This window comes from Marmota monax, unplaced genomic scaffold (assembly GCF_021218885.2).
Source record: "Marmota monax isolate L192 unplaced genomic scaffold, Marmota_monax_Labrador192_F-V1.1 WCK01_AAM20220418_F8-fsc00009, whole genome shotgun sequence".
In the NCBI taxonomy this organism is placed as follows: Eukaryota; Metazoa; Chordata; class Mammalia; order Rodentia; family Sciuridae; genus Marmota; species Marmota monax.
In genome coordinates, this window is record NW_026694710.1 from 11,638,456 (window position 1) to 11,657,855 (window position 19,400).

The 19,400-nt window shown below is 38.8% G+C and overlaps 1 protein-coding gene across 5 annotated transcripts in view; it reads left to right on the plus strand.

The window, feature by feature from the left end:
• Ppargc1a (PPARG coactivator 1 alpha) overlaps positions 1 to 9,274 on the plus strand; it is a 607,930-nt gene extending 598,656 nt beyond the window's left edge. For all 5 annotated transcript variants that reach the window (XM_058572389.1, XM_058572387.1, XM_058572388.1 and 2 more), the window contains 2 exons: positions 34 to 185; positions 5,225 to 9,274. In XM_058572389.1, coding sequence (XP_058428372.1) covers positions 34 to 185; positions 5,225 to 5,328 — 256 coding nt within the window. In that variant the 3' untranslated portion in view covers positions 5,329 to 9,274. The remainder of the gene's footprint in view (positions 1 to 33; positions 186 to 5,224) is intronic.
• Positions 9,275 to 19,400: the final 10,126 nt, after the last annotated feature.

Consider the following 19,400-nt stretch of genomic DNA (forward strand, 5'->3'; position numbering starts at 1 on the left):
CAGTTTTGAATTTCTCTTCTTTGTCCACTGCAGAGACAGCTATGGTTTCATTACCTACCGCTACACCTGTGATGCTTTTGCTGCTCTTGAAAATGGATATACTTTGCGCAGGTCGAACGAAACTGACTTCCAGCTGTACTTTTGTGGACGCAAGCAATTTTTCAAGTCTAACTATGCAGACCTAGGTATGGATTTTATTGTACGTAGAGTGAGGAATCCATAATGTAGAGCTCAAAACGGAAGCAAACGTACTCTGCAGGCACTTTGGGTAGGAGCATCTCATCACTTTATTTTACTGGAGGGAATATTTGAATGAATTTTTTTTTTTAAATGTATGAAACAGTTTCAGAATCAAGGGGTCCCAGATTTTGGCAATAACTGGCAGAAATAAATTCTTGTACTAGCTGCATAGGTGCTTACACTGCACTGTGTATGTGTGTGTGTGTGTGTGTGTGTGTGTGTTTACATGTGTTGTGTGTGTGTTTGTAGTGTATAAAGTGCACACATGTGTCTTTTGTGTGGGTATGTTTGTGATCTGATTTTCCTTTCCATACCTACCCTGAATCCTTTTTGTAAACCTAGCAGTGCCATGTTTGTTTAATGGAACAGAATAGAAGAAAGTCCTATTCTCTCTTCCTTATTAATTCACAAACTCTGAAAAATATTCTTATTTTCTATGAATTGCAAGTTGAGAGGCAAAAGTGAAAGCTTCACAGGCTACATCACCCCACATTTACTTTCTTTGAAGTAGATAAGAAGATGAGCGCGTCCATGTGCTAGACACTGTGCCAGGGGCTTTGCAAGCATTTTCTCATTGAATTACCCCAGTTATTGTAGGGGGTGGATGATACCATTGTCATCCCCATTTCACAGTTGATGAGAAGGAAACAGATATTGTTTCCCTTGTGATAACAGTTGTATAGACTCAAGGGATAAAATTTGGAAAATATAAAAATTATTAAGAAGAAAAGTAAAATCCCCTATCAACCCATCTCCCAGAGATAACCACTATTACCCTCTGACTGTGTTGCTTTGCAGTGTTTTGTCTTGGAATGTCTACTTTCTTATGTTTGAGGATGTGATTCATAGGATTGATACTCTATCAACACATTTTAATGATCATGCAGTATTTTATTGGGCAAATAATACCATTGTATTTAATCATTCCATTCTAGAGACAGATTTATTCACTCTTTAGTTTTTTGATAATATAAATAATGCTACAGTGGACATCTTAATTTCCTTTCCAATTTTGATTTTCTTCTTTTGCCTGTCATTCCTTATCTCCTGTGCCTTTTGATTCCTTGAGGAAGGAGTGAAGGAAGGCAAATGCCTTGTGCATATAACGTAATTATTCAAAATTAATTTATTATAATCATAAAATTAGCATATGCATGTATTCCTCAGCATTACCAGACATCATTGCTATCGCTCCTGCGTGGTGTAAAGAGAGAAATGAATACCAAATACAAGGATTTCTTTTTTTCCCTTTCCACAAAGTGATGTCTTCTGGAGTAATTGATATTGGTGGTGTGCATTGTTCAGAGGGAATATGCTATAATTCACTTCACAAGCTAAATAGATAGTGTGGAGCAGGGGAGAGGCCGCTGACTGTTAGAGAGATGGAGGCCCAGGGATAAAAATATAAAACGTGGCAAGTCATTTGTTCAAATGTTGGCTGATAAAAACACTCAAGACAGATTGAAGCCTTGAGTTGATTTGACTTATTTCCTTCGGTGATGAAGGCCAGGGTGTTTCTGGTCTCTCAAAACATCTAGAGTTTAAAATAAGCTACCTAGAGGGGCCTTTAGATCACGATTCATCATGGTAGAGGGAGGATTGGATGGTATTTCCAAATTGAACTGGCACCTCCCTGAAATATTTCTGAGAAGCTTGCCTCCTCCCCTCCTCTCATCTCCCTGCCTAGCCAGCAGCAATAGAAACTTTGCCATTGCTAAGCTCATTCTGTATTTTCTTAGAGGTGTGTTTGATGTGCATTGTGGTGGCATGGGATTTTCCAATTCCCTCAAGCTCTCTGGTGGCAGGAGAGGTAGTTTTTCTGAGAGTAGGCATGGTGTAATCAAAAGATCCCTGCGTTGGAACCCTGCCAGCCTCGCTTTGAAACTTGCCTTACCACGGGTCTTGGGGAAATGATTCAACTCCATGAGCTCCTGGTTCTTCCTTGGTGAAATACCTTACCAATACTGTTGTGGAGGCTGTATTAAATAAAAGTTTGAGGAGCTGTTATCCCAGTGTCTGGCAGAACATAGGTGTTCAATAAATAGTAAACGTGATCATAATTTAAAATTATAGCGATGGGAAGTTAGAAATTTGGAGTTGTTTTAAAATGGAAGAATCAACACCAGGGCAAGCTTTAGAACTCTAAGAAATTCTCCCCAGGTGTCTTGTCTTTATTCCCTGAAGAATGCAAATTAAGTGCTTCAGGGAACACATGGGCACTGACTATGGTGAAAATGAAATACACTAGACTCTTAAAGGAATTGGGAATTTTTATGTATTTCAAGAATAAAGTGATGGTGATGAAATACAGATTAATTTTACCAAGACAGTAAAATGACCTATCATATTAGACAGGTTGGACCAATTTTTTGTTTTTATATGCTCCTCTAAGTAAAATTAGCTTACACATCCCATTTTTCTATTATTGAAACTAGTCAAACTAACAATATTTTTAAATAAGCAAAACATGATGATTTCAGCTACCATTCTTGAGCCCTTTCTATAAATAAGACTGAAGTTCAATGTGACTTGCTAGAGGCCACTCTGGTGAGGCCAGGATGTGAGACCTGATTTATAGGAATCTTCAGTATCTGTCTTTCTACCATTTGTCTTATAAGCAAATGGATCTTTCTAATACACCTTGATAAAAAATATTAAAGAGGAAAGACACAGAAAGTATACTGGGACTACAGGATCATAATAGAAGGATGAGTCAGTATTTTGAACGTAAAACTTTTGATCAGGAAGTAGTTATGTGTAATACTGATGTTCCAACATACAAGGAAAATGAAATAACACATCCATCATGAATTCCTTTTTAACCCAGAAGTGTCTGAAATTATTAGCATTTTGAATATATGCATAATTTTACATACATCCTCTCCATTTATTGGTAAATAATTCCCAGATCCCAATACAAATATTTTCAACCATGGTTTGAATAATATACAGGCTTTTGAGATTCATATATTCATTCAACAAACATTAATTTGAATACCTACCTAGTGTCCATGTTTACAAATGTGATGTGATTTGCTTCTGTTAATACAGTATCATTATTTATAATAATTCCTTTTGAAAAATAGAGTGGCTTTTAAGTTATTCCTAGAAAATTCTTCTCCTATCTTCTGAATTCCACCATCCTTCTGTTAGTGGGAGGAAAAGGGGCAAAGTGAATATTATTGTGTCAGAAATGTGACCACATTCTATTTCATGCAATAAGATAGATTTCTTTTTTTTGGGGGGGTGGTTACCTGTTGGGTGACATAGCATGATTGTACAACAGTATAGGTGTCAACACTTTCCAGTTAAGAAACTGTTGAAAATAAAAATACAGAAACACTGAAGTTCTGGTGTCACTTAGAATAATCCAAAGTTAGGAAATTTAATTATTCTCAAAATTCTCAAAATGAAGGAAGAGTATGTGTTCATGTTCTTGATGGCTTCAGGCTGCCTTTTGTCACATGAACCACCGTCTGGACAAATCACCCATCCTGATATAGTAGGCAAAAGGAGGCTGATCTCAAACCCCTTTGCACCAAATGACACTTTGTTTCTACAAAAAAAAAAAAAAAAAAAGTTGATTTGAACAACAGCTGCTCAGGAGGCCTTAGTAATCTAAGCAAACCATTCATTAGACCATGAAAGAGGACCATACCCAGTGTAATTTAAGAATTGAGTATTTGGGATATTACTGGGGAAAGATAGAACCTTTTTATCTTTGTTTTTATGTCTGTGCAAAACTGTGACTCTTGTTGTTCTTACCCAGACAATCTTGTGTGGAAACGTGAACAAGGGATGGTAAGAATGAAAGAAAAAGAAAAGTGAAGGAATTTCCTTGTCTTAAAATCTAAGCAAGTGAAAGTTAATGGAGGGGGTCGAGGGCAGCAGAAAATCAGCCTGGAGCTGGGGCACTTAGAGCACTGCAGTTCTTTCAGCAAAACAATTCTGTCAACGATTGCACTTCCATTTTATCTATTACGCTCTTCTATCACTTTGAGAATTTCTTTTGTAATTGACTTGGGAATGCTCATATTTTAGTAGAACTGTTAATGTGTTCCAGAAAGGTCTTGTTTTCCCTTCAAATTAATGTTTTTCAAATAATGAATGTATTTGTAAGAGGCTTTTTATTATACTTCCAAGCCAACCTTTCTCACTTGCAAAAGACCAGCAGGAAATATCTGACTTCTTTGTAGATGTCAATGGAGAAAAATTAGAACTATGTAACAGAATTGCATTTTACATTCCACACTGTGGAAGCACATCTGTTTTGTTAAGAGTTATTTGAAGGAACATGTGGAATTTTGCACAAAATCTGACTTGGGCTAGTTTAAGGTTCCAAGAGTTTGGTTCTATTTATAGCTGTATATTTGTTTCTATTAATGAGTAAAGAGGGTGAATGTACCCTCCAGGATCTGAAACATTTGTCTGGGTCCAATCTGGGGCGAGTTTGCACCTCTGCTGCTGCAATGCTTAGAGGTTCAGGGGTAGATGCAGGGGTTGACTATATGTCCTCCAAAAGGAGTATAGCAGGTTGGGAACCACGAGAAGTTCTGATGGTTATCTTTGTCCCACTTAACTGGCTTGTATGCTTAATGAGACTAACCCCTGTAAGGAGAACATTAGCTCCAGTTTGTACTGATTCTGCATCTAAGTTATTGAGAAGTCCTAAGCAAGTCACTTATGTCAGGGAAAAGAGGAGGATGGTTATCTATAAAACATAGGTATTAAGTGTGCCCTGCCTACCCTCTCAGAAGTGTTTCAATCTTAAAAAAAAAAAATCGATAGGTATATGTTTTTGGAACTTCATGGCTCCCTGCTCTGCATATATATATATGCATATATCCAATAACATCTGAGCATTGCTTTTATAAAGCATATTGATTGGCTAAATTGCAAGTGAATGGGATAATCTTGAATTGGGATGCTTGTGTTAATGGCTGCCAGCAAGGAGTGTATCTAACCTGGCTTGGGTTTCTTTCAGATTCAAACTCAGATGACTTTGACCCTGCTTCCACCAAGAGCAAGTATGACTCTCTGGATTTTGATAGTTTACTGAAAGAAGCTCAGAGAAGCTTGCGCAGGTAACATGTTACCTGGCTGAGGACGACAGAGATGGTGAATACCTCACGGGACAGCGCGCCCTTCCCTAACAGACTATTTCAAGTCATACTTATGAATTTCTCCTCCTTTACACTCTCTGTACAAAAACAAAACAGCAAAACAACAACAATACAACAAGAACAAGAACAACCACAACAACAATGGTTTACATGAGCAGAGCTGCTGAAGAAGCAAGAGACAGAGTGATATCTAGTAAGCACAAGTTTATTTATGGGTGTCAGCTTTGCTTTCCCCGGAGTCTCTTGGTGACTGTGTGTGTGTGTGTGTGTGTGTGTTCATGTGCGTGCGTGCGTGCATGCATGTGTATGGGTACGTGTGCACATGTGCACGCTTGGTTTGGGGGAAGTGTGTGTGTGTGTGTGCACCTGTGAGGACTAGGGGCACCTGACCAGAACGTGCAAGGGCAGACCACTTCAAATGGCAGCAGTTCCATGAAGACACACTTAAAACCTAGAACTTCAAAATGTTCACAATCTATTCAAAAGGAAAAAAGTATATATACACATATAAACATATAAATTTAAAAAGGAAAGAAAACTAATCAATCAACCACAAAACAACCCTAATACGACAGCTGCTGATGTCCAGGGCATTGGCCTCCGTACTCTGTTTTTTAAGAAAGTGCAAAATCAACTTGAAGCAAGCTTTCTCTCCTCACCTAATGATTATGTGACAATCCCGAAGAAACCACAGGTTCCGTAGAACTAACATCCTCTCTCTCTCTCTCTCTCTCTCTCTCTCTCTCTTTCTCTCTCTCTCTCTTTCTCTCTCTCTCTCTCTCTCTCTCTCTCCCCCCTCCCTCTTTCTCTCTTTCTCTTTCTCTTTTTCTTTCTCTCTCTCCCTTTTCTTTCTTTCTTTTCCCTTTTCCTTTTGCCATGGAATCTGGGTGGGAGAGGATGCTGCGGGCACCAGAATGCTAAACTTTCCTAACATTTTGAAGTTTCTGTAGTTCGTCCTTTGTCCTGACACCCATGTAAATGTCCAAAACGTTGATCTTCCACTGCAAATCTTAAAAGCCTTGTCAATGGTCAAGCGTGCAGCTCGTTCAGCAGTTCTTCCCAAGACGCGGACGCGGTGTTACATTACAAAGGAGAGTTGAGTAGAACTCTCTGGATGTGTTCAGATAGTGTAATCGCTACATTCTCTGATGTAGTTAAGTATTTACAGATGTTAAATGGAGTATTTTTATTTTATGTACATACTATACAACGATGTTCTTTTTTGTTACAGCTATGCACTGTATATGCAGCCTTCTTTTCGAAACTGCTAAATTTTTCTTAATCGAGAATATTCAAATGTAATTATGAGGTGAACCAATTATTGTACACTAACATATTTAGAAGCTGAACTTACTGCTTATATATATTTGATTGTAAAAAACAAAAAACAAAAAACAAAAGACAGTGTGTGTGTCCGTTGAGTGCAACTACAGAAAAAAAAATGACGCTTTACGCACATCCATCCCTCCTTTCTTAGGTGAGCTTCTATCTGAGCATCTTGTCAAAAACTATCCTAGTCCCCTCAAGGTATTAACCACTTCTGCGATATTTTTCCACATTTTCTTGTTGCTTGTTTTTCTTTGAAGTTTTATACACTGGATTTGTTAGGGGAATGAAATTTTCTCATCTAAAATTTTTCTAGAAGATATCATGATTTTATGTAAAGTCTCTCAATGGGTAACCATTAAGAAATGTTTTTATTTTCTCTATCAACAGTAGTTTTGAAAATAGAGGTCAAAAATCTTTTTAAAATGCTGTTCTGTTTTAATTTTTGTGATTTTAATTTGATACAAAATGCTGAGGTAATAATTACAGTATGATTTTTACAATAATTAATGTGTGTCTGAAGACTATCTTTGAAGCCAGTATCTCTTTCCCTTGGCAGAGTATGACGATGGTATTTATCTGTATTTTTTACAGTTATGCATCCTGTATAAATACTGATATTTCATTCCTTTGTTTACTAAAGAGACATATTTATCAGTTGCAGATAGCCTATTTATTATAAATTATGAGATGATAAAAATAATAAAGCCAGAAGAAATTCCCCTAGGATGCATGGCGGTTGTCAGGTGGGAGTGTAAACTCTTCATTGGGGAAACTCGCCTTTTGCAGAAGCAGTGTTTCTACTTGCACTAGCATGGCCTCTGACGTGACCATGATGTTGTTCTTGATGACATTGCTTCTGCTAAACTCAATAAAAAAAACTTCAGAAAAACCTCCATTTTGAGCATCAGGATTTCATCTGAGTGTGGAGTCCCTGGAATGGAATTCACTGACGTTTGGAGTGTGTATTCAAGTTTCTAAATTGAGATTCGATTACTGTTTGGCTCCCGTGACTTTTCTGGAAGATGTGACATACCTACTACTTAAGCGTTCTTTTCCTTTCTCTCGCCCAACACGATCTTATACAATGGGTCTCACCCCCAGGCCAATGCAGCGGATTTTGACGGCTGCAGTCATTTATCACCAGCATACTGTGTTCTGAGTGAATCCACTGTCTGTCCTGTCGGATGCTTGCTTGAGTTTTTGGCTTCTTATTTCTAAGTAGATAGAAAGCAATAAAAATACTATGACAACATAAAAGAACTTGTTCACAGGTTCTGCGTTACAACAGTAACACACCTTTAATCCGCCTAATTCTTGTTGTTCTGTAGGTTAAATGCAGGTATTTTAACTCTTTGTGAACGCCAAACTAAAGTTTACAGTCTTTCTTTTGGAATTTTGGGTATCTTCTGTTGTAGAATAATAATAAAAAAAAGACTATTAAGAGCAATAAATTATTTTTAAGAAATCGATATTTAGTAAATCCTATTATGTGTTTAAGGACCAGATGCGTTCTCTATTTTGCCTTTAAATTTTTGTGATCCAATTTTAAATACATTCTCTTTTTCGCCCTGGATTGTTGACATGAGTGAACTATTTGGTTTCTTTTCTCACTTATCAAGAGACAACACTACAGACTTCATGTTGAGGATTAATTTATCCCCTCCCCTCCAGTCTGACAAATATTGTCACCATGAAGATAGTTTTCCTCCATGGATGTCAAATCGCATCTCAAATTAGTGGAGCATTTGTACCTTATGCAGACACTGTGGGTAGCCCATCGAAACGTAAGGTGTGTTCCTTTTATTTTTATTTTTTTATTTTTTGGAGAGAATATTTCCAGTGAACACGTGCACCCCATCTTCACAGGAGGCAATTTCAGCATAGATCTGCAGGGTTTTTAGAAGACCCAGGCCATTGCCTTCATACTGTGGTAAGTACCACATCTACAATTTTGGTAACCGAACTGGTGCTTTAGAAAAGTGGGATTTTTTTTTTTTAAAGAGATGTAGCAGACTAATTCTTCCAGTGCACCCAAGTCAATTTTTGCTAAATGACTCCAGGAACACCAGTCGGGCTGTCAACATTCAAAGCAGCAGAGAGGGAACTTTGCACTATTGGGGTAGGACGTTTGGGTCAGTTGAAAAAGGAAACCTTTTCATGCCTTTAGATGTGAGCTTACAGTAGGTGATGATTCTGTGTCCTTCTTTGATGGCTGTAACGAGAACTTCAATCACTGTAGTCTAAGACCTGATCTATAGATGACCTAGAATAGCCATGTAATATAATGTGATGATTCTAAATTTGTACCTATGTGACAGACATTTTCAATAATGTGAACTGCTGATTTGAAAGAGCTACTTTAAGATTTGTAGGTGAAAGTGTAATACTGTTGGTTGAACTATGCTGAAGAGGGAAAGTGAGAGATTAGTTGAGCCCTTGCTGGGCTTTTTCTTCCACCTGCCAATTCTACATGTATTGTTGTGGTTTTATTCATTGTATGAAAATTCCTGTGATTTTTTTTTAATGTGCAGTACACATCAGCCTCACTGAGCTAATAAAGGGAAACGAATGTTTCAAATCTACTTTTGCTTTTCTTATTTATCGTAACCCAACTGCTGGCATACTTCTCAGATCAGTACACATTACTTGCTTATTATTATTCTGTTTCCTCTCTGGTTCTGTACCCCTTCTCCCTGCTTTTCCATATTCATGGATGCATTTCGGCTCTAAGGAAATGGGTGCCTCCTGTATTTTACCTTGTCTTCTTTCAAGCTGTAAAGGCAGTCGTGGTGATTTCTGTAATGAACGTTCGGAGGTGAAAAGTGACATGGGACTTTATCAAACCGATTAGCTCAGTTTTTGTTCTTAGCCCTGGAAAGTGTGTATTTTTAAGTAGAAGCCACTGTCCCTAGGGAGGGTCCTGTTAAATAGTCAGTGTAGGAAGTAATGTTCCTGTAGATGGACTGGATCTGACTCAAAGACGTATAATGAGATATAGCCCCTGTCATCTGTAAGTCATCTGTTTACCTATGGGATGAGCTGGTAATTGCTGATGTGTTTTCTTGTCAGGATGTCCGTTGTGCCTGGGGGTTTATGACAGGGTCATCAACCTGATGACAGGGAATCCGTTGTTAGCCTTTTGCCCTCCCCAATTTCAGATGGTCCTTGCCACTCTCAACCTCTTGCACTGCAAAATCTAGCATCAGCATAGCATTGGGGCAAGGGGGCTAAGTGTATCCTAGCCCTCTCCCAAAAGTCCCCTAGAAAGTAAAGAATGTTTATTGGTAAATATTGGAAATGGGATAGAGCTATCAAGAATGCTATCCAGCATCCAAATGAATGGATTGTCTCTGCTGAGGTTTTAGATTTTTATGTTAAGGAAGGGAGGAGGGGAGGGCATGGGTAATACTGAGGAAGGAAATTGACCAAATGATGGTATGTCCACCTACAAATATACAACAATGGATGCCCTATATAAAGATAGATAGATAATGCACTAATTAAAACAACAATAACAGAAGGGAGATCAATAGAGTAGAATAAGTGGATGAGGGAGGGAGGAAAAGTGAGAAAGGAAGGTACTGGGAAGGAGACTGGGTAAATGACGTTATGTGCATGTACTGCTATGGCACAATGGATCCCACTATCGCGTATAATTATAATGTGCCAATCAAAAGTCACAAGAAATACTTTTAAAAATGTGAAAACAACATTCAGAAGTGCTCCCTGTGGTGCTACTTCTATTTTATACCACTGATAAAATTTGTCAGTATTTTATCAATATAGAAAATGAAGTTACTATTATTTCAAATACTGTATTTATTGCCTTCACTTTGCTTAAATTATGTAGGGCTTCTTTCATCTTTTGATGGGAGGCAGCAAGGATATCAGAAGGATATCTTGCTTAAAGGGTTAACTTTCTGTTCTAATAAACGCTTTGAGGACAGAGAGAAAATAAGGAATTTTAAAAAGCAAGAAATAGCTACTAGTTTGGTACTGGAGTGTCCTGATTAAAGATAAAGGATTCATTTTATGTTGTCCCCAAAACGTTAAATCACTTCCATCCTTGATGATACTAATGGCAAAAATAATTACTGAAACCAAAAATAAGTGAACACTTGATATGATTAGTTTATTTAAAAGGAGCTTGTCTCATTTTAAAAGTCCTCCAAACTAAATCTCCCGAAACTATATACAATGTGTAATATTGAGTTGAAATTCTTTTTTCAGCCTTGCCAGTTCTCCCTTCTTTGTAGGGTTATTTAGCTAATCACTGGTTATAATTTACAGCCCTAATAATATTATTATACTCATTTGACACCAGTGTTACTAGCTACACAGTTGTAACTCAGTATTAATTATAGAATATTTTAACCAAAGCATACTTTTGGAAATATTTACTTTACATTAATCTCACATTTTCCAATTCTCCTTGCTATTCCTTGTTTTCAAACACACTAAACACCATTATAAATCAATCTTTGTACTTTATCAAACAGCAGAGAGTAATAAAGAAGGTCACAACTCATAGAGGAGTTCCTTGGAGGTTTGTAACATCATGATCTAAATCTCAGAAAGATTTAATCAAAAGCTGAATTAATCCCTGGGGGAAAAGATGCTGTAGAGATTCTATTGATGGGTACAAAGCAGCCTATTGCTTTAGACCGGTCTCAGTTAACATGTTGGAGAAAAGGAACAAAGTCTTTCTGTGAAAGGAAAAATATTATTTCCTTGGTGGGGGAAAAGATAATATGCAAAAACCTTCCTGGCGTGCTTCATCTCTGCCATGGCTGATTTTCTCCTACTAACTGTGGCATGATCTGCTTAAGTTAAATGTCCTCCACCTTCTCATTCCCCTCAATGTATCCCATGTGATTCCAGTAACTGTGCAGAATCCCCGGAGCTGCAGTCCAGTCAAGCATGTGGAATGTGTAGGTCTCACGGGCTGGTGTCCAGGTCCCTTCTGTGTAATCAGGTGACTGCCCCAGGGCACATTCCCAGCATTCAAGGACACTGAGAACTCGCAAGAAGAAGTGAACATAAAATTCAGGTATTTCCAGGACCAGGACGAGGTCCTACTGAAAAGCCCAGCATTGTTCCATGAGGAGAATGTGTGCTTGGGCAAAAGGCTGCCCACCTTCCCGCATGCCACCTTCACGTCCATAATTCCATAGGAATGTGACGAGGCTCCTTTCAGATCAGCACTCATTGCTCACCATGAGCACTCCTATAGATACGGCAGAGTGGAATTAATTAGTTGAAAAAAAAGTGAAAGAACTTTTAGAGGAGAAAACCAAATGATCCTATAATATTTTCATGATTAAATTAAATGAGCATAATTATACATGCACATATGCACACCCTGGCATTATTATAATCAAGAACCTTAAAATATTGTATTGTTTCAAATTTATGCATATAGCACTTAACTGAAGGCAAGTAGCTAGTGTGATATTTGAATTTGCATATTGACCATTTTCATATATTTTCATATATTAATTTTGAGTAGGAAGAAGCTAAATTATTAGCAAAAAATCCTGGGGTGATGGAGAAAAAATATTGTGCTTCTGCTGGTTTTTGAACATCAGGAACACTTAGCAACATCATCTTTTTTTTTTTTTCCACATAGTTTTCTGTGATGGATTTTCAACAAGATGACATCCAAGTGAAAGCTGAAATTAAATGGGAAGGAAAGAATGTTAAGTGGTAAAACCCTAAATAGCTTATTAGACTACTTAATTGGAAGGAATTTATTTTTGCTGCTGTTAGGAAGTCTATAGTCAAGCTTCTCTTTAACAATACTAATTGATGAAAAAAAAAAGTAGCTATCGTAATATAGTTACCGCACAATACCCTCCAGCAAGTCATTTAAGGAAATTCACAGGTACTTTCCTGTGATTGACTTTGGTGGTGTTGAAAACCCCCGTTCTGTTTCCATTTGTATCATTGCTTTCTCACTTCATTTCCAACCAGGTCCCTTTCTTATTCCTATCACAGTGCACTTAAAGGACTTACTTAATTCTTAAAAGAAAATGAAGCCGTGCTTATTCTTAGTGGAACCATTCACAGGTTTTTAGTTTGATCACTGCACCCTCTAATTAAATGTATGAGTAATGTTTCACAGGACTTAGAGATAGTGCCCTCTGTGAGCACTTCCCCATTTGATGGCAGGAATATGTGTATGGATCACAGAATGGGGGTAAATCACTCTGCATCCTAGAGAAGGGTAAGTTAGTGAACTGGTACACAGCATGTGATGTGGCCGTCTTACTTTCATGTCAGGTGACTTCATGATCACTTGCAATGCATGCACTCATTCTCCTCCACTTAGCTGGATTCATGGGAAAAGCATCCTTTCCAGGGTCAACCACATGAATCACAGTGTAAACCAACCACAGTTAGAGGGAAAGTGCAAATTGAAGTTCACCACCCATCGGTTGGCCTCAGCTTCTGGAGGATGGGACCTACCTGAGTGTTGGGCTGATATTTCCCATTTCCAGTGGCACGTTGGTAGCCCACAAGGGGAGTTCCTGTGCATGCACCTGATGAATGAATGAATTCATGGACACCCATAAGAGCTCCTTTGTCACATGGTGCCAGGGGCTCATAGAAACACTGCCTGCCATAGCACACCACGGCGAAGACTAAGAGTAAAAAGGTCACTTGAAGGGAAGAGAAGGTAGAAACAGAAGGTTAACCAAACAGACTTGAACTTCAGGTACAAAGCAAGGTTTGGACAAAGATTTCCCATGGTTTCCTTTTTGCCTTTTACGATGACACTATCAATGGGATTATATAAACAAAAGAGGCAACTGTCCAGCTAGGGCAGTGGAGCTGTGGAGAAGGAAACTTCTAGGGCTGGGCCCTGTGTGTGGGTGGTTCCCTGTCAGCTGTCAGCAGCTGGCCTTTGCCACCCTGGTGCTTGCTTGGAGGGGACGATTAAAATCCTGTTCACTGCCGTGCTGCTGGACTGACGGGAGGCCTGCAGGGATTTCCAAATCCTGGATTGTGGACAGAACTTTTCAACTTTAATTTTGTGGGATGATAAAAGCATGATCCTACTGCACAAATAAGAAAAGGCTCTTCATGTTTCAACAATGCTTTCAGGGAGGCCCCCTTTTTTCTTCTAATTGATACAATTTTAATACCTGAAAGTAGCTACTTGCTTCAAGGGGCATTCACAGGGTTTCAGCATTTCGAAGGTTAAATTTGAATTTCCTAAAAAGTCTTATCTGCTAGATACCATAGAGAATGGCATTGGGGAGATTTAAAGGCATTATTTGCTTTTCTTCTTTTCTTTTCTTTTTATTACAAACTGGGTTTTATCAATTCTTGTTAGAAACTTGATCAGTTTGCAGACTTTCTTTCTTGGAATCAGCTCTGAGACACTGCTGGGTATATGATTCCCAGAAATTAAGTCTCGAGAAACGATGTTCCTTAACTGACGCTTTTCCTTTATATCCCCATTTCAAAATAAGATGAATATTCCTGTTGCAGAAAGAAAATATAAAAAGTTACTGTCCAGTTGAAAATTCAGTTGACCCAAAGTGTTATGAAAGATGTGAAGAAAATGATAATTATGATACATATATTGTGGACTTACCATCTCTCAGTCACTTCGCTTGGTTGTTCACATATGCTTTTTTTAAATCCTCCTACCTAAAGAATAAGTAGCAATACCACTATTCCCATTTTGCAGATGAAGAAATAGAAGTTCAAGGAAGTTATTTTCCACATTGGGCAAAGTCCAGTTGACCTCAGAACTTATTTTCTGATCTATTGTGCTCTCTATAACACCTCCAAGAATAAAATATTCATGTTTAATAGAAAACATTTTTTTTCCTGTTGTAGGCCATTTGTGATTGAAAAGTTTGGGTAGTTTTGTTGTTCCCATCTGATTAAAGCCAAGCTCTTCATATACTACATTTATTCTACAGTCATTGAGCTCCTCTAAGCAGAGATCACAGGAATAGACACAGATCTTATTCCACATCTAGTTAACAGCATAAGAGTAAAGCAAAATGTGAATCTCCTAATAATAGAGGTAGGACACTCCTGCCAGGACCCTTTGTGTGAGTCTCTTGTTCTCTCTCATCTACACATGCTGTGTTTTCTAAAATGATTGCTGTCATTCTGTCATGGAGGATGGAGGATACAGGTCATGTTTGGAAAACCCATCTAAGTTGAAAGGATCCCAAGTCAAAAATGCACTTGCTGCAGAGATTGTGGCTTATATAGCTAACTCTGAGCTGTGGAGCACTGCTATGGTCCAGTGTCACTTGAGAAGGTTGTGCTGTGTACAGCTGGACCAGGAAAAGATGCCAATTCAAAATTCAAAGTACATATTTCCTCCCAATTATATATCATCTCCATGCCATCTTAAAGTGTTAAAAATAATAATTTGAACAATCTAAAGTCAAGGACTATCTGTATCATCCATGTCTATGAGGATTTAGGGCAGAGAATGGCACAGAGCCAAGACCCCAGCGTCCAGCTGCATTTGAGTGGACCGATGAACAACTTCCCTATGTTAGCCTGGATTTGGAGGCTCAGTTCACCCTTACTTTTGAGGAAATAAATAACAAAATGAGCCAACATTCAAGCACTTTTCATGGTTTTCCTAGTGGCTTTAAAATTTTCTGGTTCAAGGCTAGGATACCGGGGAAGCCATGGCCACTTTGACAAGCCACCTTTTGACCACAGGCTTCCTCAATCCTGAGGCTCTATTCATTGTTCTGACAGAATGCTAGGTTGACTACCGTCTGATTGTGACAGGGAACTTCTTCAGATTTCTCAAATAGATTCTCTGCCTGTCTTTCTACCATGCTAACCTCTCTACAGTTAAGTCTTGGGATTTCTGTCGACACTGATCTCCAGACACTCACAGTCTCAGCCTATGGATAGCCTCTTTGAGGTTGTACCTGGAACAACAAGTACAATATTAGTAGGGAAAGAGAACTCTGTTTCTAATGTTACAAAGACTGGGCCCCAATCCAGTGGCCACACTCAGTGAAAATGCCCTTTAGAATGAAGAAGTGGGGGGAGGGGAAGGTGGGCACGTCCTTCCATCTATGGAATTCTATGAACCTACATAAAAATAATCTAGGGCTTGTGCTATCCAGAGTGGGAGAGGAATTCTCATTAAATGGTTTAACAATGGCTACAAAGCAGACACTAGCATACTCTTTTTAAAGTGTTCTTTATGTTTTAATTAGAAAAGCATTCAAATAAACATGCAAGTGCACAAAATAATAGAATTGAGTCCCGCATATCTATTACCCAGATTTATGAGATCTTAACGTTTTATCCAAAATACCCAAAGTGAAAACAAATCACACACCAATCCCTTTCTTTCTCCTGCCTCCGCAGTCATCTCTCCCAGATGGTTCGTGTGTGCAATTTCTGTTCATTTTTCCTTCAACTACATTTCCACATACACAAAAGTAACATGCAGAACTACTCTGTGTCTTTTGAAAATTTACATATGTTTTTCTCCTGTAAGGAATCCTTTTCGCCACTTGCCAGTTGTGCCTTTTAATGCAAATGCAATTAGGACAATTGATCCTCCGTGGAAGCCAGAAGGGACTCCTTGTTTCAGGTGTTGCCTTCGCAGCTGCTCTGACTGTCCCTGCTAATCATTCTTTTTTTTTTTTTTCACTCTTATCCTTTTTTTTTTAAAATTTTTTATTGTTGGTTGTTCAAAACATTACAAATTTCTTGACATATCATATTCCACACTTTGATTCAAGTGGGTTATGAACTCCCACCTTCACCCCATACACAGATTGCAGAATCACATCAGTTACACATCCATTGATTTACATATTGCCATACTAGTGTCTGTTGTGCTCCGCTGCCTTTCCCATCCTCCACCATCCCCCCTCCCCACCTCTCCCCTCCCCTCCCCTCCTCTCTCTCTACCCCCTCCACTGTATAACCCTGAGGGTCTCCTTCCATTTCCATGCAATTTCCCTTCTCTCTCTCTTTCCCTCCCACCTCTCATCCCTGTTAAATGTTAATCTTCTTCTCATGCTCTTCGTCCCTACTCTGATTTTAGTTACTCTCCTTATATCAAAGAAGACATTTGGCATTTGTTTTTTAGGGATTGGCTAGCTTCACTTAGCATAATCTGCTCTAATGCCATCCATTTCCCTGCAAATTCTATGATTTTGTCATTTTTTAATGCAGAGTAATACTCCATTGTGTATAAATGCCACATTTTTTTATCCATTCATCTATTGAAGGGCATCTAGGTTGGTTCCACAGTCTTGCTATTGTGAATTGTGCTGCTATGAACATCGATGTAGCAGTGTCCCTGTAGCATGCTCTTTTTAGGTCTTTAGGGAATAGACCAAGAAGGGGAATAGCTGGGTCAAATGGTGGCTCCATTCCCAGCTTTCCAAGAAATCTCCATACTGCTTTCCAAATTGGCTGCACCAATCTGCAGTCCCACCAGCAATGTACAAGTGTACCCTTTTCCCCACATCCTCGCCAGCACTTGTTATTGTTTGACTTCATAATGGCTGCCAATCTTACTGGAGTGAGATGGTATCTTAGGGTGGTTTTGATTTGCATTTCTCTGACAGCTAGAGATGGTGAGCATTTTTTCATGTACTTGTTGATTGACTGTATGTCCTCCTCTGAGAAGTGTCTGTTCAGGTCCTTGGCCCATTTGTTGATTGGGTTGTTTGTTCTCTTATTGTCTAATTTTGCTAATCATTCTTCTCAGGGCTCCTGACATTCATTTTGCTTTCCTATTTATCACTTTGGTTCATGGTTAAGTGCATTTATGCAATAGCTTTAAAACTCTTCGACCCTTGATCCACACCCTCATTGTGCTTATTGAGTGGCTGGCTGTAAAGTTGTTCCAGGGGAACAGGAGGTGATAAAATCACAGCAGAAGATGGAAACCCACCTTGGATTCCTGGATAATGTTTTTTTTTTTTTTTAAATAAGAGAATGAGCTCTTTGAATTTTCTTTTTTGTTAGGGCAGAGATTTTTGCCAGACTCTTCACCTTCCCAGTCCCGCATACCTATGTGAGATCTTGCCCTATCCAGAGAGGACACCAGAGAGTCCCAACACTGAGGAAATGATTTCTTGTAATAGTAACCGATTAAACTAGTTACTAGTAGGAGCGCCTGTTTCAGCACTTAAGTTAATTGAACTGTAGCAAAATAAATATGATTCTAAATTGTTTCAGTATTCCAAAGCTGTTCATGCATGCAGATAAAAATTTCTTAAAAAATTACCAAATTGGTTTGGAATGTGCAAATCAGGCATACAGTGCTGACATTTAGATCTGTGACCTGATAACTCTGCAGTAGGTACTTGGAAAAACTTTGTGGGCTTCCCCGCCCCCCACTTTTTGCTGAACTCTCCTTTGAAACCCCTGAACCACTACTTGATGTGATATTCAATAAGTACGAGTCAGGCTGCAATCAGAAGGGGAACTGTCTGCATCAGGATTTTTCTACCGATTTGCCCCGAAAATAATCTCTTCGTGATTCATTTCACAGGCCAAATAAGAAGGGGATTATTGAGGAGATTGAGCTTAATGGAGGAAGTGCAGCATGTTATTCTGGAAGAATCTGGCTAGAACTTGGTCTATGAGCCTGGTTGGAGGGCATACTTCTCCTCTAGGTGGTGGACCTTCTGTACCCGTGACCATTGTCCATAATCAATGAATGTCTAAATCCAAGAAACGAATGGCCACGAGGAAAACCTGGAGAGCAAAGGAAGCTTTTCTCAGTTTTTCCAGCCCCTTTCTCTTCTTGTTGTCCCCACCCCATTTGCTGACATATGTGTTGATCACCCAACACATATACAGACAACTCTCCATTTCCACACCTTTTAGTTGCTGTGACTTTCTCGATTACTACAAAGCTCAGGTCAAGGACTGAAATAAAACGGGTTATTTTAGAGATGTGGGTAGGCTGTGAATCTCTTGGCAGCTTAACGAAACATCTTCAGTAACAAGTCATATAAAATCCATGGCAATTCGCCTATCCCTCCAGGTTCCCCCTCCTGCTCCCAAAGGAAATCCAAGAAGTTTAAGAGAAAGGCTGTATCAGTGCATTTCATAGACTTTATTTGAAAGGGTAAACTCTAGGGATTGGAAGTAACCTCAGGATGTGGGTTTAAGAAGACACAAAAGAGTATGGTCAGGGTCAAAAATGGTAAGATTTGGGTCATATAGTAGTAGAGCCTCAGTAAGAATGTAGTCTTCCATTAGTGTTTCAGGTACACCATGGGTTGTCTAGCACCATATGACATTGGAACATGAACCAGAAACCCAAGAACAAGAACAAGATCATGCAGATAAAAAAGGAGTTCATAAGAACAGTAGTGATATTGACAATTCCTTCAGGTATAGCCAAAAAGGAAGGTGGAAAAAGTCTTATTACAGATTAGGCAGCTGCATCAATAGAATGAGTTGGAAAGTCCAGGGTAGATCCTTTTCTCCAAAATACCTCTTCTATGGCTTACAGATGATACTGGGAATTCAAAATCTGGTGATTTATGTATTTTTAAATTAAGCTAGAAATGATAACCCTGCAGAGCACACATTGGTAAGCTATTTTCAAGATGAGAGGCAATTGCATTAGGGCAAAAGTGAGAGAAATCTGGACACTCATGTCCTCACTGCCTGGAGGAAGAACAGTGACACTGGGTGCCCACAGAAAGGTCCCATAGTGAGCATGTCATC